The sequence below is a fragment of the Sphaerodactylus townsendi genome, linkage group LG05 (assembly GCF_021028975.2).
Source record: "Sphaerodactylus townsendi isolate TG3544 linkage group LG05, MPM_Stown_v2.3, whole genome shotgun sequence".
NCBI classification, from domain to species: domain Eukaryota; kingdom Metazoa; phylum Chordata; class Lepidosauria; order Squamata; family Sphaerodactylidae; genus Sphaerodactylus; species Sphaerodactylus townsendi.
The window spans coordinates 42,652,595-42,674,940 of NC_059429.1; the positions used below are offsets into that span (position 1 = coordinate 42,652,595).

A 22,346-nucleotide genomic window follows, 5' to 3' on the forward strand; every position below is an offset into this window, starting at 1 on the left:
CAGATGTTATGTGTTCTCTACAGCTCTATTATAGGGTCGGTTTGGTAATATTCCTCTATCGGATAGAGTCTGTCCAAATTGTCCCAAACTTATTGAAATACTTGAACATATATTGTTTAGCTGCCCAAAATACAAGTTTTTCAGGGATGCTTTACTACTAGGGATTACATGTAACTGCTCTCCTGCAGCGAGTATTGTAAAACTATTGAATAGTAACGATCCTATGGTGTTAAAGAAAACAGCCCAGTTTTTATTGCTGATTGTAAGAGATGTATGGCCTATTTTCATCTGATTTGTCCATTTTTCCCTGTTATGGTTTTCTGGTATACATGCCAAATAAAGGTTCTGTTGTTGATGATATTGTTGGTTTTTTTTAAAAAAAAAAGACTGTAAGGCATTTCCCAAAGGAAATATTTTTGTTAAAATTACAGGTTTTCTGCTGTCAGCACCTACAGAGCTTGAAACAAAGAGACAAAACTTGGACCCAGAGCTTTCTCAGATTGTACAACTCAGCCACTGGGAGTGACAGACATCCTGTGGATAGCCATATGTGGGTACAATTATTAAGAGTATGGTCTTCTCCCTCTACCTGGTCAATGAGAACTGCATTCTAGGGATGTTCAAACATCTGCTAGTTTGTGTTCTATTTGCTGGGACCAGGGAACTGATTTTTCAGCAACTGGTTCATTTGTTCAGTGACCCGTTTGCGGCTGTTCAGCAGGTTTCTTCATTGTATTCTTTTCAGATAGTGTAGTGCAGTGTAACTGGCTTTTCCTGAAGCCATGACTACACTTCTGAGCTTTATTCACACAGAAAGTGTTATTAACCCCTTAGCATAATTTCTTAAGAGTTTCACATAATTGTTCCTGAATCCCGCAATGACATATAACAAACTTCCTGTTTGGCTCACTACCTTAAGCACAGGTTTTCCTCTCACTATGGAAGAGTTGCTCACCTTGGAACCCAAACATTAAACACATGCATTTAATCCCCCCAGTATAGGATTAAGAGCCACATCCAAAGGGAGGGGGCAAATCCACTTCTGGGAGTGGTGCACCTGCTGCACCAGCAGATTTGCTCTCCCCAGGGCACTTCCCCAGCAGAAGTGTGATCCCACTGGAATGTGGCCACTGCTGACCTCCCATGCTGGAAAGCAGTGCCAAACATGGGACCATCATCCCAGTGCCCCCGCTGGCATAGTGGGGGTGGGCCAGGGAAGGACTGACATCAGTCAGCTCCACCACCACCCCACCCTTTGCCAGTGTAATGGGGGCAGGCTGCAGTCCAGACAAGTCAGCCTTTTCGCTGGCATGAGTTAATTGCAGCCCCTAGAAGCTTCCCAAGCTGCTGGGAAGCGGTGGCTGTGGCGCTGTGGCCGGGTGCCCAGCTTGTGCATGTGGCTGCCTGTGGTCAACTATGGCTCTTCTAATTTCCAGGCTCATCATCCTTCCACCTGCCATCTCCTTGAGTAAGCAAAACTCCAGATATGTTGCAAAGCAGATGGCAGTAGGATGGATAGGATAATAGAGCCCGGGAAAGAATAGGCAGCAGCCATAGCTTCGTTGTATCTTGCCTAATCACAGAAATACAAAGATATGTGTCTATGGCCTTAGGTTGCACCCTCACAGTCACTGAAGAATGCTCTACTGTGTTTCTACAGCAATAATTCGTAACTAGATTATCCTTTGTGGAGAAGCCAACAGCTGTGAATGAGTAGTGTTGTATGACAGTAGAATAATACAGAGTGATGTGTGGATGCTGCAAAGGGGCCATCCTTGTGAAATTATTTTGTTAAGGTTTTCTGCTTGTGAACTCTATACATTCATTCGCAGGAGCACAGCAAGTAAATGGAACACCGTGCAAGAAGGGTGAGCATATTCTCAAGCTCCAAATGAACGTTTGTATCCTTCAATATTCTCACTCAGTTCACTCCAGCAGTCAGTACAGAGATATAAGTGAATTTGTGTTGGTTTGATAGAATGAAGTAGCTATCAGGAACAACAGAAAAATTGTAAAATATGGCATGCATAGTAAAGATTTTTCCAACCAAGATACTTTTTTGAAGGGATACTTGTTTTATATGGAAGCCAAAAGAGACAAACCAATAAAAGCGGGTTGTAAAAACAAAATACTAAGGGTAAACCTTAAGTGCAGGTTTCTCTATTAAAAAATAAGTAACATGTTTGATAGTTTTGATATGCTAGTCTTTAAGACATATTGTTTTTTTGTGAAAAATAAGTACACATGAAATATTTACAATTTTCATGTAAATTATGAATACGGATTCCTTATTTTGTATTGTGGTTCCCACTTTAGAGCATGAAATGCTCCTAACTGCTTATTAAACATGTCATTACTAACTAAATGCAAATTTTGAAAATACACATCTACTCAATAAGCAATTTTGCTTTAATTTCCCCCTCATTGCACTCTAAGTAATTAAACAGAGAATATAAAAACGGTTCCTTAAAATTCCATTTCACAGAATGATGTTTGCCTGCACTGAAGGATAATGTGTCTGCCGCAACTTGCAAAATCACGCTTAAACACACCAGTGCGCTTTTTCTGCGCACATACGTTTATTGCCTTATATGAAGATGTTCAAACTGGTCCATTCCTGTAATCCAGGAGAAAATCCTAAAGAGGCGTTCTTTAAAAGAACTCTGTTGAAATGGTTCTTCTTGGCTATCATCAACTTCTTGATTGTTCCACACCTACATTAATTATATTGACAGAATCATGTTAGGGGGTGTTTTTAGCTTGCTTTTACCAAGTCAGCACTGCATAGCAAAGACATCAAGACTTGGACCTAACCACCATTTTTGTTGATGCAACTGGAAGGAGAGGATCCCATTTGACTACCAAATAGGCTATGCTGGGGATCATGGCACCTTCATGAACAAAAGGCATGTGGTATGAGTGGGTCATAATAAGTAGAGGAATTACACAAGAGCATTACACAAAAGCTGGCTGGCTCCAACCAAAAATCAACTCAAGTCTGCTTGACTTTTATCTGTGATAGCCCTTTGAGGGCAAAAATGAAAAGGAGGGAAATACAAGATAGGAAGATACATTTGAGAGGTTTCCCAGTACATTGTTTTGGTTCTAGATGAACCAATATATTTGCCAGAAAATTGTTTACAGAACACTAAATGATTCCTAAATCATGTCTGGGCAAGTCAAGAACTTCAGGATTTTGGACTGCATTCGAATAATTTATGCTGCATTGCAATAGCTGTAATTTGTTTTAGGAACGAATTCTTTGTTAGAAAAAGACGGATGAGAAATAGTTTCTAAAATTCATACAGTATATAAAAACTTACTTGTGGTGTCTGGTATGCACCCAACTATCTATCAGTGGCTACTAGCCATGGTGATGAGCAGCCCCATCCAAGGGGCCAGGCACCTGGCTGCAGAGCAATGGCTGTACCTGGTCACTGCTCTCATGGAGGCTTCTCAGCAATGTGGAGAGGCTTGAAACACAAAAAAGCCTCCCCACTGCTGGGAAGCCCCCCCATTGGGCTTAATGGACTTATTACACCTTTTCAGTGGTGTACCTGCCAGAGGGACATGGGGTCACCCATGTCCCCGGGGACCACCTATGTGGTCACATGGGGGGTGCAAAATTGCCCCCACAGACCAAAGCCTTCCATGGGCCTGCCGGGCACCCGCAAGAGGAAGAGGCCAAAGTGGGTGGTTGGCTTCTCCCTGCAGTCCCTCTGATGTGTGGAGTCACATGACAGTCACCTCCCTCTGGCCAGAGGGACGAAAATGCCAGCCCCTTTCAGAGGGCGCACCAGCCAGCCCCACCAAGCATGCTCTGTCCCCCGCCAACCCGGCCTGACCTGGCCCCATCCATGTCTGAGGGTGTGCTCGCCAAGGGTTCAGGAGGACCCAGCCGGGCAGCAGGAGTGCTGCAGCTGCCAGCCTGCTTGCCAGTGGGCACCTGTCCTGTTGGCTCCTGGACCGGTCTCTGCTGCCCGGCACCCGGCCATGACTCTGGGTGTGGGGATATGTGAGGCCACCTCTGTGCTGGTCGATGACCCGGACATTGAGGTAGGTGGCGGGGGTGGCAGCAGCCAGCACTGGGTCGGGAGCCTACCATGGGCAAGGCTTTGTTTTTGTGCCCCCCACCTCTATTGGAGGTCAGCAGGGGGGCACATGGGCACAAAAACAAGGCCTTGCCCCTGGGTGCTGTTTTATGCTGGTATGCCCCTGGTGAACACCATAAGCCTGGGATGCCAGCGCAATGGGAGCAATTGCTCGGAGGTAGCCAATTAGTGTCAGCTCCTCTCCAGCCACATCCCCAGACCATCCTTGCTAGTCCAACAGCCACCGTGGGAGTGCAGGGACACTAGTGCCACATCCCACTGCCAGGGAGGGCCACGGCAGCTGCATGCCAGTGGATTCACCCTTCCACTGGGCCAAGTGCCCTGTGGAGGACAAATCTGCTGGGGCAGCCTGTACCTCTCCCACTGGTGGATTTGTTTCCCAGTCTTTGGATGGAACTTCCATGCTCAGAGGCACTAAACCTCTGAATACCAGTCAGGAGGCAATATCAGTGGAAAGCCTCAGCCCCTATACCATGTTGTTGGACATCTAGAGGAAATGTTTGGCCACAGTGTGAGACAGGATGCTGAACTGGATGGACCACTGGTCTGATCCAGCAGGCCTCTTCTTACACTCTTACATTCTTAATTGTGTGCATATAAAATCTATTTATACATTTAGTTGAAAAGCTCACACATTCTGTCTTTCTCTGCTCCTCTGTTGCTGCTTTGACATATTTTAAGCTCTATGATTACTGGGACAAGGAGCTGCCTTGTTGTAGCCCATAAAACTTCATGAAAATTGATATAGAAAATAACAAAAAAGTCTGTGTTTATATGCATATAATATGCCAACAAACTGGGTTTATGTCAGTTACAAGTGACACATAGCATGCGAAAAAACAAACCCATGCTATTTGAAGGACAGTTTAATGAGAGAATAAGGTTCAATAAGATTAAGCTTAGTAAGGTTTAATAAGAGCCCATAACTGAAAATGCCAGGACAATCCTATGTGACTTGTTCATAAAAAAACACCTACACCAAAGATATATATACTGTATTTATTTTTGTCTTGGGACATCTAATCTTATCTTTTCTGACAGCATATTTATGGTTTATGGATAGTTCCTGTATTAACTTTAGCTGCAGCTCTATGATTAGGTAGAATAAAATGTTAGCACCTCACATTGGAGTATGTGATGCTCATCTATCTTCATTTAAAGAACAAATGAACCAAAACCTGCCAAACTGCTGGTGATAAAGAAATTGCTGGTTCCACTATTTATTTATTACATTTTAATCTCACCCTCAAAAGTGCTCAAGTGCAAATGTTCCTCCCTAGATTTTATCCTCATAGAGAGTTGGACTGACAGAAAAAAGAGAGTCATCCAAGGTCTTTTAATGGGAGAGTTGGTGTTTGAACCGTGATCTATTTGGGTCTTGTCTGACATTTTAATTCTTATAACATACGCTTGCAAAGGGGGAAAGGGAATTTTACAGCTCTAGGTCCATAGTTCTTGGGGAACAGGTAAATGTAGTTAAACATTGATGTTTTCATAGACATTTCCACAAGAGTGCCAATGAATTACCCAGAATGTGTGAAATGCTGCATTTTGTGAGGCAGAAAGATAGTATATTTTACAGCTGATTAACCTGTAATGAGTCACAGTAATTCTTGCCATTTCTGATTCACACAGTGGCCTGGTCATTCTTTCAGCATGCCTCTAACCCACCCCAAAAATCATGAAAGCTTCAGCCTCCTCTGTCTCTGTAAAGATGCTTAGACAAATTAAAATATTGCTATTGAGATTAATATCTCCAAAATTGGCAGGCCTCAGTAGGGCCGTTCCCCAACAGCCTGAACAGTAGAGTCACTCAGCCATTTAAGGAACCTAGACTGAGCATGGATGAAGACAGAACTTGAATGGTCTAAAGGCTGCCCAGAAGGATTAAAGGATGCCTATGTATTTTTCCCACAGTAGAAATTAGAGAATACTGCACTCTTAAGAGAGATATAGAGGCATATGCTCTCCTTCCACCATTGTCTCACAGCAAAATCTAGACAATGTCATATGAGGAAGGTATTCTCCAGTGCTTTCCTCATCTCTTGGTACAGGGATAGGCCAGTGGCGGGATTCAAATAATTTAACAACTGGTTCTGGTGCTGGGAATTCAAAAAATTTAACAACTGGTTGTTTACAAGCACCATTTTAACAAACGGTTCTGCCGAAGTGGTTCGAACCTGCTGAATCCCACCACTGGATAGGGCCGTTCATCTGTGTACAATGTATGCAATAAGGATGACAGCAGACATATTTTTACAAGAGGCTCTCTGAGTCATGAATCCGTTTAGCCACTGTACATCATTAGAATACTGGCTTGCATCTAGCTGCATCTAAAGGCTTTTTTCAGGCCTGACAATCTTTGTCTAATGGGAATTTGGCTTACCAGTTTGATGGGATTTAAGTTACACTTTCACATTGGTTGACTGCTCTGTTGTTGCCTCCTCCTTCCCTTGGGGTGTGTATGTGTGTGTACAGGTGTGTGTGCTCCATAGCCCTTTGCATGATTGGGAGGAAGCTGGACTGTTTTCATTTGCTGATGGTGGGTACTTTGTTACTCAGTAGGAGGTAGCAGCAGCAATATTGGGAGCCTACTTCTGCTATGTATCTCATGTGACCCTCACACAGGAACTCCATCTTACTGCTCCTTGGACAGACAATGGAGATGCGGTATTACTAGGTCGCTATGCTGGCTCTTCCTTTACTGGGGCATAATCTAACTTGAATTTCTAATCTGTGACCCACAAACACATTACAGATGCCAGTCAATCTTAGGTGGGTAAGATTGGACTAATAGGATAAGTATTAGAAAAATGGAATAAATTTGAAGTTGAGTCAAGAAAACAGTGATGGTAGAGAAATATGAAATGGTAGAGAAATATGAGTCAGGTTTCTTGGCTTCCATCCTCCCTCTTAAAATCCTAAAGACTGACACACTTGATTGGGTTAAAGTCCTTCTGATGAATGATCAATGCAGATGTAGTTACCTCCAGTTTTTATGTACCACAGAGAGATATCTCCTCCGGTTGGTTACACCTGACCACCTGACTGCATGCCAATTACATTGAAATAGCATATAATTAATTGCCATAATTACCATTCACTATACTGCATAACATTTCCAATTAAACTTCAATTTTAATTCAATCCAAAAGTCTATTTGTTATTTCTTTGTATTGTGCTAAGAGTAGATAAGGATAAACCAGAGAAGTTTCAAATATCATTACTGCCCCACTTTAAAATGTTAAGCCCTAGCTCCTGTATGGATGATGAAATAAGCTCAAAGGGGGACCAGAGGAGTTGCAACATTCTTAGGAAACTCCCCAGATACGATGTAATAATTATGACTCTGTAAATTAATTTAAAAATAAAAATCCCAAAACTGGTCTGATGAGGACAGGATATGAAAACTGAGCATCAGATAAAAGGGGAGGGGAGGGGAGGGGAGGGGAGAGAACAAGAAGAAATCTGCTTACTCAGGCCTGTGATAATTTACAGAATCCTGAAAGGAGAGATTTTGAGAAACAGAGTGAAAATTGCCTCTGCCACCCTCATCCACCCACTTATGCATCCCAGTTTGTGTCACATTTATACTCAACTGACTGTAAGGGCTAGGAATGGTTGTACCTCTACATTAGCTGACAATCTCTGGTGGTTTCTTCAACTATTACCTCAAAAACTTACAGTTTAAAATATTTCTCCAATTCTTTATCAATATAGTCCACTTTTAATTATAATCATTTACTCATGTAGGACTCTTTGGCTAGTTCCCTCTGAGTGTTAGCTATATTCTGTATGAATGAAATTTCAGTACCATGTTGTTGCCATCTATGAAAAAGTCAGGCAAGCAGAAGCAGAAATATTTGCTTTCCAAGACAAAGGAGGATTCAGTTCCTCTCACCAATACAACTTGAGTTGTTGACAAATGCAGGCCCATGCCTCCATGCTTCACGCATAAATGGACCAGAGAGTGAACAAACAAACAAGGCTTCCCCCTGCTTGTATCTAATGTGGCCCTTACAACAACCTTCCCAAAGGCAGCCAATATTTTGCTTTATTTTGATGCCTTGCAAAGAGCTAACAGAATAGATTACACCAAAGACACACATTAATCAACTGAATCCTTGCTCGAGCAAATGAGATGGTGACCTCCTTATGACAAAGTGTCAGAAAAGCTTACTTAGACATGTTTGGTTTAACAGACCTGTTGGAGAATGCTGAAAAGAAATCTGGTGCCTTTCTTCCTGCAGCTGGAACTGAATGAAACACATAAAAGGCCTGTACTACAGTCCCTACATGAAGACATCTTTTAAATCAGCAGGTTAATTCCTCAGAGTTTATGCAGTGAAGTAAAACAAAAACCAAATACCCCAAGGGACATCACATCCTATGGGCTGCTTTATGCCTTATTGCACCAATCCATCGAGACAATCTTATGTATGCAAGCACTGGCAAGGGAACTGCTCCATATCCACATTGTGCTGCTCATCCTTATCATGCTTAGTGGGTGCATTATTTTTTATCAGAACAGGGATACATATCTGCATTTTGGCTACTGGTTGTTATGTTTCAGTAGGTGTCTGCAACTGTGGATTGGGGCATATTTTAGATGTACAGCTAGACGTGTTAAGGATACATCTAAAATGTAAAGTGTGAAGCACAGGTATCATATAAACACGCTGACTGCGTGCTCTGCAGAAAGTCTAGTTTTCCTCTATGTAATGGATGAAATTGGAGGGAAGGTAGCCTGGCGTAGCCTGATCCTGTCAGAAGCTAAGCAGGGTCAGTACTTGGAAGGGAAACCTTTAAGGAAGACTCTGCAGAGGAAGGTAAAGACAAACCATCTCTCACTTGCCTCGAAAGCCCCTTACCGTGGTTGCCACAAATCAGCTGTGAGTTGGCAACTCGTACAATGGATAAAATACAGAAATATTTCTTACATTTAAACAACACAATTTCACAGCAACTGTAAATATAAATTATACTGGGTTCAATAACAACATGAGTAGTTAATCCAGAGCTCAACAAATCCCAGCATCAGGTAATACCATAGTGGCAACTAGTATTTTCAGCAATGATTTTTATTATAGTGTCTCTTAGCAATCCTCAGTAAAAATAGAAAACTCATTTATTCCTTTATATCAGAATGTTTGGTTGTATGACATTAAAAAGTCATGTGTGCAGAGATCTGATCATTGCTCATTTATAAATTAAGTTTACACCATTATGGAAGTCAGTGATGTAATGAGAGGGGACAGTGAGGATGCTGGAGTGCTGGGCACCTTTTGAGTGGGTCATGCAGGGGTGTGTTTGGCTCCTGCAACGTCCAGTGTAATGCCTCTTAAATAATTCCGTTTACTGACCATTCCTGTGAAGATGACCTGGCACAGGTATTCTAAAGTTTGCCTTGAGCTTGGTGACTATCATTCTAAATTGATTGTCAAAAACCAGAAGTGATGTCTGAACAGGGAAAAAATGCTGTCAACATGATATGATATTGTGGTGTCATCAATTACATCATAATGACCTAGTAGACTATAAAAATCCTCTTTAGGGCTTGACAGGGGCAGCTGCTTCCCAGCAGTGGTGCTGAGAGGAACCCTGATACGAAACACTGGAGCAGTCCCAATAGCAAAAGCTGTCCATCCACAGCTGCAGTAACAGCCAGATGTTCCAGACTTCTGGGAGAAGGATGACCCAAGTGACCCAACAACTGGCACTCAAAGAAGTTAGGTGGGACTTTTCAGCAGATACTCTATGTGATAATGTGAGATATCATAGAAGTCCACTTGTAGAGGTGATATTACTGCTGTATATTTGAAGATCTGGATCTTAGAGATGTTTTCTACCTGTGATGAGGTTAGCTACTTTCTGTGGGGAGATCCTTGGATGCCCACTAGGTCACATGCTAAAGGATAGGGCTGTAACAATGGGAGGAATTGCTTTCAGATGCCACTATAATACACAAGCTTGATTAATAAAAGGCAGACTGGTAATAATAAATAGTTCAATAACATTCTTCAAAGTAACATAATGGCTAAAAAGTTGTGTTTATTCTGCCCCATTATTAATCTTCGCAGTTGATTTTGGAACCAAAAGCGTTCTAGTTTAATCAAGTTTACTATGGCTGATTCCGCATGGGCCAAAAACAGCCATGTGAAAACAGTGTGAAAATGGTGTAAAAGGGTTTAAAATGGTGTAAAGGGGTTTATACTGTTTTCACACCGTTTTCACACCGCTGTTTTTGGCCCATGCGGAATCAGCCTATGATGCAACTAACAAGCATATTTTCCAAAATAAAAATGTAAGCATTGCCACATGCACTCATTTTACCATGTAATGCATTATATGACCCAGTTAGCATCCTCTAGTTACTGTTATGGATCTTCCAAGTTTGTTTCAGCAAGGCAATACAAATGTTATGCAGTAAATGGTCCTGCTATCAAACCATCATATATTGAACTTTTACTCACCAGTTCTGTATCCAGGAATGAACTCATGGAGAGAGGGGACCTAAACAATACTTTTCAATATGTGAACATTCTTTTGACCTGCACAAGGATCTCTTAACTAACATGGTTTGAGTGTCAAAGACAGTTTCTCCACATTTCCTGTACACAGAAGTGGTATATATTGGGGGGGGGGGGGGAATGATAAAGCTCTCAGATTCTCTTAACTGTATCATGATTTGATGTTTTCAGGTTCCTGAGACCACAGTTGACTGTTCACATGGCATTACAAAGTCTTTGAGAACTTAAAAAAGGTAGATAGCACTAGAATTCTGCTAATACTGTTGAGACTATAAATCAAAATATTTAAATACTCCAGGCACTAGAATTGGCACAAAGTGTACAGATTCAACAAGAAACCCATCCAGAAGAGCATTACCTTTTCTAAAGGACTTTCTACCCGTGGGATACTGATCATAGGCATCTGGGCCAGATTGTCCATGTGAGAATGTTCATTTTCCGGTTGTCTACCTCTAAAATTATTTACCACACACACAACCTAGAAAGAGAAAATGAAATGTTATGAAGTAATTGTACTGATCTGATACAGCAATAATTGTCTGCCACCAGAAGGGATGTGGGTGGGGGCAGAGGAAAGAGTAATTTTCAGAGGTTCTTCTTTCCCATCAAGGAACCCTAATTTGTCCCTCATGTTCTTCCAGGGGTCCCCTATCTCCAAAAACAGCATTTGGAGGATTTAGTGGGCTATAACATAAGAGAAGAAGGCAGTTTCATTCCACTGATGCAATGCTTTCTGCTGGCAAAACATTAGAACTGAATCCAACTTAATGTGCTTAAGATAAAAATATTAATTTTTAATGCACTCTTCTGTACTGAATGAGATCTTTAAAACACTTCAAAAATGTAACTTAATACAGTTCTAACATTGAAGTCCCTTGCAGAGTAACTCCAATCTAAGTTCAGTGAAATCAGCAGAAAAATGTGACTCTGCTCAGGGTGCAGCTACTCATGGTTGTAGTATTTAAACTGATGCTGAAATGCTTTTGGGTGGGGATGGGGGTAGTTGGATTCATTTTGGCCCTTTCCACACATGCAGAATAATGCATCTTCAATCCACTCTCAATGCACTTTGCAGCTGGGTTTTACTGTGCAAAATAACAAAATCCACTTGCAAACAATTGTGAAACTGGATTGAAAGTGCATTATTCTGCATGTGCAGAAGGGGCCTTTCAGTCAAAATTAATGTGTATGCATGCACACATCGACATATGCCATGTTCATGGGAAAAGCCAAAGAGCAAAAGAGATGTCAGTTTTATTACTGACTCACCTCCTTAACTGGTTGCACTCAGTAATATTTGTACTTTTGACCCACCATCTTGCTGATATTGGACTCCATGGGACAGTCTTCCCATGGCTGATCTCATTTCTCCATGACTGGGTCCTGAGGGTGGTGCTAGGAGAGATCATTTTTGCCCAGTGCCCCCTAGTATGTGGGGTGTCCCAGGAAATTATTCTTTTTCTGATGTTATTTAATCTCTATATGCACTCCCTTGACCACCTGATCCATAGTTTTGGACTGAATTGTCACCAGTATGCAGATGACATCCAGCTCTTTCAAGTTAATGAATGGTTGGCTGGACAACGTCTCAGATGTTTTAGCTAAGTGCCTAGTTGGAATGGTTAAGCAGATAGTATCTATATGCACTCCCTTGACCACCTGATCCATAGTTTTGGACTGAATTGTCACCAGTATGCAGATGACACCCAGCTCTTTCAAGTTAATGAATGGTTGGCTGGACAACGTCTCAGATGTTTTAGCTAAGTGCCTAGTGGAATGGTTAAGCAGAGCCACTTGAAATTGAATCCATCAAAGATGGTCCTATGGCTGGTCTGAGGTGGATTGGATCATTTATTGCTGACCTTTGACAAAGTGCAGTTTCATCAAATTTGGGGTACTCTTCAAGTTTGCAGAAAAATCTGAAAACTAAAAAAACAAAAACAAAATTGGGGGTTTAAATTGCAAGCCAGCAACACAGAGGGGCTGGGACAGGAAGGAGACCTGGAGTCACAATGGGGAGGGATGATGGGATCTTCCCCCAGTGAGTCTTGTAGGGCCCCACACATGACAATTCTGCAAGGCCATCCCCATTCAGCTCTATGCAGACAAAAGGATGTGAATGGGGAGATCTTCCACGTGAAGATTCTCCATTGCAGTACATGCTGGATTTCATATTCTCACAACTGTGTATTTGTATATCTCCTGCTTGTTGTTGAGTGAAAAAAGGTAAGGTACTATATACTTGTTGTTCATGGCAGCAAATCTGCTATGTATTCAGAAGATCCTAGGTTCATTACCTGACATGTCCAGTTAAAAGAACTGTAAAGATGATGAGAAAGACTGTTGCTTGAGATCCTCAGGAACTGCTGCTAGTTAGACAATCCTAACTTTGATGGACCAATGCCTTGAACTAGTACAAGGCAATTTCATATGTGTTTACAGCCAAGTACACATGGAAAAAGAACAATTTGCTGGTAAAAGTACTCACCAAAAACACTGCTATAGAAATGCCAACTAGAAATCCTGCTATCACGTCCGACCAATGATTTCGATATTCTGCTACTCTGTTGATACCAGTAAGAAAGGCCACACACATTAAGCCCAAACAAAGGACTGGTTTTGCTAGCCTTGTTCCCCTGGATTTTATTGTGTTGGTGATATACATCTGGAGGAGAAAAACACACACACAAATTGAGAACAGTATCATATTTTTCCACAAGGGGTGGGGAAGAGAACATTATTCAGAACAAAACATGATATCTCTACAGACAAGAGCCAGTGTGGTGTATCCTGTTGGACTAGGATTTGAATACCTACAGAAACATTCTAGGTGATCTTGGGCCAGTCACTCTCTCAGCCTAAACTACTTCAGAGGATTGTTGTGAAAATAAAATAGACAAGGAAATGATGTAAGCTGTTTTGTGTCTCCACTGGGTAGAAAGGTGGGATATATATGAAATAAATAAATAAATGTATAAATTCAAGCAATGATCTGAAGAAGTTTTTAAAACCACAGTAATAATACCATGCACGATGCCTGCAATGTCCTGAAGTTTTCTTCTGAGTAAAATGACAAAGGGCTCTGAGAACAACAGGGAAAATTATACCATCAGTTCTTTTTTAAAAAATTGGCACTTTCAGCAGTATTCGAGAGACAGTCCATTTCTACTGTTTGCATTTTCATGTATATTAGCTGAGGGCAGTTAATGCTAATTAACCTCATTGTGTGGAAAGAAAAGAAACTGAAGCTTTTCTAGACAACCTCTACAATCCATTAAAAAATACTCTCTTTGCTATCTAAATTCCCAGCAAGCCACAGACAAGGAAGCATTCAGCAGTCCCATTCTGTGACTGCTGTCCAATACTTTGCAACACACTGAAATCAATCAGATTGATGCATACAATTATGTGCTAATTTGTCAGATGTCTTTCTTTGCTCTCCACTGGAATGTACAGATTAGACCAAAAAATTTAAAACACTATCAAATCTGTTCTCTCTATATCCAGCTGGCAACTGTTACAGATGCAGAATTGCACAGAGTCTAAAGTAATCTGAAAAACCCATTTGATAAGAGACCACAGTGGGCCAGAAGATACAAGATATAAAGATATTAATAGTACAGATTGGAGTAACTCTACAGAAGACTGCATTGTTACTCAGAACTGGAACTTGATTTCAGACCTCCTAAGTTCCTTTGGAAAGCTCACAATAAGGCCATCCTACAGTTGCTCTTTGAAATTGCCATTACATGCCATGTTCAAGAGCCTCATCATGCTGACACCCCACTAAATACTTGGTTGCTCTCTGTGCTGCAACCAAATAATTTCAGTGAAATCTTGGGGAGAAATCACATGGTTGAAGCCAGTTCCCATGGTAATTTGACACAGCTTGCCATGTGTTACAGCAACCAGCCCCAGCTTATTGGATGTTTAATTTTCTGAGTTTTTGTGCAAGGCTGTTATAAACCACTTCAGCATGCCCCTAGAGTGGCTACACAAGCATCTGGGCATCATAAACTCCAGAATCCACAGTGAATGTTACAGTTCAAATTCCTTGTGTAATGTGACCCTTGACGCTATTTAACCTAAATTTCCATTAAAAAGACAGAAAAGGTGAAAGAAAGGAAGACTTATGGTTATGGCAAAATCCTCATCACCTGCTTGTGACATAAAACTCCCTTATATATGGCAAGATAACAACCAAATGTACCCAGAATAAATCAATAGTTAAAAAAAAGCTTCTGAGTACATTCCTAAAATCAATCTTTTTCATTCATTTGAGAAGCAACACGATTTTCATTTTACTGCTCTCCTTTTATTTACAGCCCTCAAATTGCAGCAGCTTCTCTTTTCTGTAGTGTGAGTCTCCACATTACAATGGAATACCGATGAGCCAATAAAAAATTCAAAGTCTGCTTAAATCCCTCCACACCCCCCCCCCCAACACCCACCTTGAGCTGCATAATGTATGCTCATCTGCTTAGGAACTCACATTCCCAATGCCTGCTTTTAAATCACGTTTTATGACCCCTGTGGCTCACACCCTAGTCAGGCCTAAGGCGTGCACTTAGGGATGCCCTAATGTTGTACATTAGCCCACCTTTGGGGAACACAGGAGCCCTGTTCACATGTTACAGTGAACACACATACTTCCTCCAAGTACAAACATACATCTGTTTGTATCAATGAGTCTTCAGCTTTCAATTAACCAATAAAGCCAAAGATCAGGGCTCTGATAAAAGTGAAATTTTAAAAAACTGAACATGCATTGAAAATTACTAAACACATATTACTAAAAACATGAATTGAAAATTACTAAACACAAAATTGAGGGTACACTGTATGGATTCTGCATGCATTGACTGTAACTTGTGACCAGGGAACAGGCATAACAACATCAGTGTACTACCAGTATACCCAGTAACTGAGTCAATGATAATTCAGTGATTGTTCAAGCTGAAAGCCAACACAAGAAATAGTAGCCATCTGTGGTTCCAGATTGCAGCTGCTGGCTATTAAGTCATGAGTTTGATGGGTATTTTATCACTCTTTAAGTTCTCCTTTTGCAGTTTGTTTACTCACACCAAATGTCTAGGTTTTCTTTCAGCCCAGTTTTCATAGTTTAAACTCAAAACATTCAAGTAATAAAATGGTAAACGAAAATGGATAAGCAGCCACTGAAACATCATAAAACAACCTCACAAAACAACAATCATCAGTAGTGTCAAATCAGTGAGTTTTAAGAGACCAAATTAACCTCCCTTTCAGGGGAGAGCTACTGGTAACTTTAAAAGCCACTGCATGATTTCAGAACTCCAGGAATGACTTTGCTTGACTGCAGGGAGCCACTTTAGAGGCCGGTCATGTCTGCTGAGGCTGCATCACTGTTTTCTGTGGAATAAAATATAGACGTGTGAAGGGTAGATGTATCAGCTGCAGCTCCCTAGTGAAAGCTGGCTACATGTCTAAAAACACACACTTGTCCTTCCCACTTTATATATCTGATGTACAATGCCATATCAGCAGCTTTTTCTTTAACCCTGAGCTGCTTGAGAAAAATAGCGTCCCGGGCTTCAGCCCGGCGGTGCTGTTGCATTGGGGGAGGAAGGAGTGAAATGCCTCCTCTCCCAAGCCGGCTGGATCTGTCACATGGCGGGGGAATCGTCATGTGACAGGGGCTGGGCAGTCTATATAAGGCTGCGTCGGCCATGTTCGGCCTCTTTAAGAACATAAGAACATAAGAACAAGCCAGCTGGATCAGACCAAAGTCCATCTAGTCCAGCTCTCTGCTACTCGCAGTGGCCCACCAGGTGCCTTTGGGAACTCTCATGTAGGATGTGAACGCAATGGCCTTCTGCGGCTGTTGCTCCCGATCACCTGGTCTGTTAAGGCATTTGCAATCTCAGATCAAAGAGGATCAAGATTGGTAGCCATAAATCGACTTCTCCTCCATAAATCTGTCCAAGCCCCTTTTAAAGCTATCCAGGTTAGTGGCCATAACCACCTCCTGTGGCAGCATATTCCAAACACCAATCACACGTTGCGTGAAGAAGTGTTTCCTTTTATTAGTCCTAATTCTTCCCCCCAGCATTTTCAATGAATGCCCCCTGGTTCTAGTATTGTGAGAAAGAAAGAAAAATTTCTCTCTGTCAACATTTTCTACCCCATGCATAATTTTATAGACTTCAATCATATCCCCCCTCAGACGTCTCCTCTCCAAACTAAAGAGTCCCAAACGCTGCAGCCTCTCCTCATAGGGAAGGTGCTCCAGTCCCTCAATCATCCTTGTTGCCCTTCTCTGCACTTTTTCTATCTCTTTGAGGCCAGGAGCAGCGAAGGCCCTCCCTTCCCTCCCTTTATGAAATGGTTATTGGTTCTGCTATTGTTATTCTTTTGTCGCAGTTCACTGGGCGGTTTTTGGGCATAACAGCACATCCTATTGGGGAAGGCAGTAGCTTGCATGCCAGACCTTCCCACATCGAGGGCCTCCGTATGAAGTCCGAGGTGGTGATAGAGCTCAATAAGGCAAGCCTTGGGGCCGCGCCGAGAGCTTGCCGCCCAGCAGGAAGGGGTGTCACAAATTGGGTTTCCGTCCATGTGGCACCTAGTAACTTCCTGTTCCAGTTCCCTTGGGGGAATGCGCCGGACAGGGGTTCTGTCCGAAGGGCCTGAGGGGTCAGCCGGGGCCTGCCCTATAACCAGGTTAAGTGGCTCGCTGCCTGGGGGCCAGGATGTGCTCGGTTATGCTCGCCCAGCTTCAAAATGGTTGTTAGTTAAATAAATTGGGCTGCGGTTGATTTCTTTCCAACAATTGTGTTGTTGTTTTATTAATAGAACGAGTCTCCAAACCTCCGCACGCAATTAGATTTTAGAAGCACCATGATAAGAGCACACAGAACATGCTCAACTTTGTACCTCACTTTAATGGTCTCTTCCAACATACTTTGACTTCCTGACAGCCCCATGTAATAGGCAATTATTTATGTTGGTAAGACTGAATGCCATTCCTTCAGGGGAGATACTGGGTAATTCAAATAAGGTGCCATATTCTGAGCAAGTGTGTAAATGTGACTTGGCCAAATACACTTTTCAACAGTCTCTGTTCAGTTGTGACCTGCTTTATCTGGCAAGAAAGATGGATAAAACCTTTTATTCAAGACACTAGGTGTAAATTGGATAATCTGAGATTTTTATTAGCAGAGATGGATTTTAATATCACTTTGGCAGTTACCATATTAATTATAAATTGTTTATATACATATATAAATATACCTCTCTTTTTTTCTTTTAATCTTAGTGTGACACTGTTCACAGCCAAATTGGTTGTGTGAGCAGTATCATTAAAGTATAGAGTATAACACATTTATGATACTGGATTTATAGCACCTCTAGTTTGTTGGAACACAAAATCAGTCAATTTGACGGTCTGCAAGTTAGCTGTCTTAGCTCGAACTAAATATTAACAGTTAGAAGGTATCGCCCAGATGTTACTTGAAAATCATGTAACTACACCCCAATGATCTTGATGTTAGATTAAAAACTATTTTGTGGGAGGTGCTCTGGAATGTGTGTGTGCTTAATGCTTCCTTTGATCACTACAACATTCTTTGTTTAATTATACCTTTTCCACTACAACTCCACAGCCCTAAACAACTTCACCTCCCATCATGGATTTCTAACTTATACTGACCCTCAGAGCTCTCAGGATTTTGTTATACATACCTAAGGTGACCAGATTTTCACCTTTTTAAGGCAGGACGCGCACACGCGCGGCCACAGGAGCGCACTGCCTTCTGGGGCGCTCCCGTTTCCCACCCTGTGACAGGGCGGGAAAAGGGGAGCACCCAGAAGGCAGTGCGGCAGCCTTCCAAAAATCGGGACATTTAAAAAACCCCGTGGGACGCGGGACAAATTGGTTAAAAGCGGGACTGTCCCGCCAAAAGCGGGACGTCTGATCACACTATACATGCCTGTATGTGCATAGGTTTTGCCTTAAGGACCCTGTTTTAAAAGACTCTGGAGGGAAATCTTTCTCACTATGTGTTATGATTATTAGTGAACTTCTCTGAACAAATTAATCTCACTCTCATCTCTGACTGCAATCAGAACCTTACAAAGCTGACTTCATGGGGATAGGATCATGCAGGCTTTCCATCGCTGTAAACTACTTCCTTTATGCAAGCTATCAGTAGCTGTTTGCACCTTCTACTTTTCTGCCCTGAGTGCAATCTCTTAAAACTGTGCTGTCTCATCCCCTATTCCAGGAAGTAGTCTCTTCATAATAACAGGAACACAGAGGAAGGGGGATGCTCTGGGCACCTTCAAATCAAGGAATGCCAAAACAAGAGTGGTGGAAGTAGATTGTTCTACCCCATTCATCCAGGGAATTAGGATGGGTAGAAGGGAACAGAGAGGATGAAGGGGTTCAGATTAATTTGCCACCTAGAAAGAGGCTCTTTAGCTGATCCCCCTCCCTGGGCTCCTGACTTCAGTTACAGATCCTTAATCCTGTTCACACAGACCCATGCAGAGGAATAAGGCAGGAGGGATCTGACACTCAAACCAACTAAAAATCAGACCTGCTGAGCTAAATCCAATCTAATTAAGAAGTCATTTTATTTTCTGCCCGTGGAACAACACTCATTAAAGCAACTTAAAGAAACAATAGGCAAAAGGGTAAATACATCTGTTTCATGCGGTGATACAGAAATATCCTCATAAATGCAGAATATATTTGCGACCAAGGAAAATAATCCTTTGAGCGAAAAAGAAACACCTTTCATTAGTGAGGGTAAAATATAATTTTGTCAAAGAACCAATCATATTTAATTGCATGTGCCTGTGATTTCTTTAGAAGCTATCATAGAGAAGGAGGAAGGTGATATTTGGTAGACGAAGTATGATTTCAAAGATGTCTACCAGGGCCTCCTCTGTGAGCACACACAGCCAGTTCTCATACTACATTCGTTTCTCAGATTGCACTAACTCCTACAGCACCATATTCTTGTTAAATCCTGCCCTCCAGTACTGCTGCCATTTTTAATCTTAATCTTTCTGAAACCTGATTCCAACTGTGCTGGGCCGAGGAGATTTTATGTGCTGGCAGGAAAAGAAACAGCAATGAGATATTGTGCAATGGGGCGGGAGAGCAGGGGGAGACAACTTGTTAGAGAATGTTCAGATGAATCACAGAATTCAGATTCAAACTGACACATAAATATATACTTAATATATTGATCAAACAGATATAAACCCTGCTTAATGTTTCAGTGATTTTTTTAAAAAGCATTAATGAAATATGTAACCAACACAAAATAATTTCTGATGGTTATGTTCTCAAAGACTCCCTAGCAAATTTGGTTTGGATCCTAAGCAGAACAAGTAGAGTTGCACTAGAAGGCGGTAACTTCGTTGCGTTCCCCCACCCTCACTGAGAGTCAGGGCAGTGTAGTGGTTAAGAGCAGTGGACTCTAATTTGGAGGACCATGTTCGATTCCCTACTCCTCCACATGAAGCCTGCTGAGTGAACTAGGGCTAGTCACAGTTCTCTTAGAACTCTCTCAGTCTCACCTGTCTCACACAGAGTACCTGCTGTGGGGGAGGGCGAAGGGAAGGTGATTTGTAAGCTGCTTTGAGATTTTTTATGGTACAGAAAATCAGGGTATAAAGACCAGCTCTTCTTCTTCTGCACCAGAGGTGTCAAAAATGTAGCCCGGGGCAGGATCCACCACTTGAGAGGGCTTATCAGGCCAACCCTCCCCAGGTTCACCAGCTGAGGCCGAAACTTCAGAGAAAAGCTCTCATACCTTTTGTCAAAGCTCCTGTACAATTATTTTCTAATAAAAGTGCAGGTGCAAACAGTGCAAGAAAGTGCTAAATGCGCAGAACTTATAATACATATATACACAACATATGTTAAACAACATCAATAATTCTCAGAAGAATAGGCATCCATAAAACTGTCCTAAAGCCTCAATATAGTATAAAAAGTCACTATAAATATCAAGACTTCTCAGTCAGTGAAAGCCTCTTCAACAGATTGCATGCAGGTAATGAGGGAGTGAGGATATTCACCCAGTTAAGTCCATCTGGATGTTTTAAAATACTTTGAAGGACTCTTGATCCGCGTCATATTTGGCAGCTAAAGAGTATGGGGGCTTTTTTCTCTGAAGTTTCTGTTTCACACTGCACCCATTTGTTTTATTACCAGCTAAGGCAGCCCCACATCCCATTCAGTGATGACCATCTCCCCCAGCACCAATCCAGGCAGGTAACCCTGCTGTGGACTCCACACATACACCTGTGCTAATCTGGGCCAATAAGACTGCAGGGGGCTTGACAGCTGAGACACTCCCCTGCTGGGCCCAGTTCAAGCAAGTCACATTTATGTTCTAACTGGCCCTGGTTACAACTGAGTTTGTCATCCCTGTTCTATACTCTGCCCTGAAACTGTGCTCCTTCAGGTCAGTGAACCCAGCAGATCAGTGTGAAGAGTAAACTGGAGGAGAATATTGGGAATCTCACTCCCTTCCTCTGCAGATGGAAAAGCCTCTCCATTGGTGGAGGTACTGCTGCATGGGCAGTTATTTTTAACTGGACTAAAACAATTCTTTCTTTTTCCTGTCTCCAATATTTGGTAACACAAGTTGTCTGTTGATTTGTTGACCTGTGTTTCAGCAGCGCCGCCTGTGCGAACGGCGGCCTGGGGGCGGCGTTTTTACCGCCCCCAGGCCGCCGTTTTTGGCCCATGCGGAAACGGCCTTAGTTCAACCTATAGGAAAAGCAGTTTTCTACATGAATGTTACATCATTGGTGCTATACACAGAAAATCACATCACTGTACTCTGGACTGGATAAACATGAATGGCACCTGTGGGATTTGCCTACACACTCACAAATGAGGATACACTCAATATTAGGAAAAATATTTCTCACTTGTTTATTTCCAAGAGTTGAGCAATATGAGCTGCAGAGATGTGGGCCGTGCTGGGTTGTAACCTTTCCAACTGTTAAAGGGGGATTGCACATTTTAATGCTGCTTCCATGAAACACTCTCTCTCTCAATAGAAAAACGGAGTGTCAATGTGTAAAGCAAAGCAAGAATTCTTGTCCTTGAAAGGTAGGTTTTCTGCATAAAAGTATGTTTTTAGCATGAGGACAAAATCAGACATGAGATATTCAAGACACATAGTCCAGCAAGAATTACAGCTCGTGATTCTGTAGACAGCTCAATGATACTAAGACTAAAGTTCACTATATATTCCCACATCTTTTCCGTTCTCTCAAAAGGTCAAGACTTTTGCAAAAGAAGAAGCCATCCTCTATGTCAGTCTATAACTATTAGAGAAGAGAAGAAAAAGAGTTTACATTTATATCCCACCCTTTCTCTCCTGTAGGAGACTCAAAGGGGCTTACAATCTCCTTGCCCTTACCCCCTCACAACAAACACCCTGGGAAGTAGGTGGGGCTGAGAGAAACCAAATAGTCAGCAAGCACGGTTGCTTACTAAAATTCGTCTTCATAAATATCCTGGCTATAAACACACACTCACCCCACTGGTGATGGCTTCAGTGGGCTCCATGATGATCATGAACCACACAGGTCAGGGATTGCTCATCCTCACTACGATGTCACTCCATTATATTGATACAGAGAGATGTAAGCTCCTGTGTAGTAGGAATGATCCAATTCCCAACACAATTTA

The 22,346-nt window shown here is 42.0% G+C and overlaps 1 protein-coding gene across 4 annotated transcripts in view; it reads right to left on the reverse strand.

The window, feature by feature from the left end:
- Positions 1-22,346, reverse strand: part of PLPPR5 (phospholipid phosphatase related 5) — a 194,077-nt gene that overhangs the window by 82,874 nt on the left and 88,857 nt on the right. For all 4 annotated transcript variants that reach the window (XM_048496290.1, XM_048496286.1, XM_048496288.1 and 1 more), the window contains exons 4-5: positions 13,131-13,307; positions 11,001-11,120 (exon numbers count right to left, since the gene is read on the reverse strand). In XM_048496290.1, the coding sequence (XP_048352247.1) occupies positions 11,001-11,120; positions 13,131-13,307 (297 nt within the window). The remainder of the gene's footprint in view (positions 1-11,000; positions 11,121-13,130; positions 13,308-22,346) is intronic.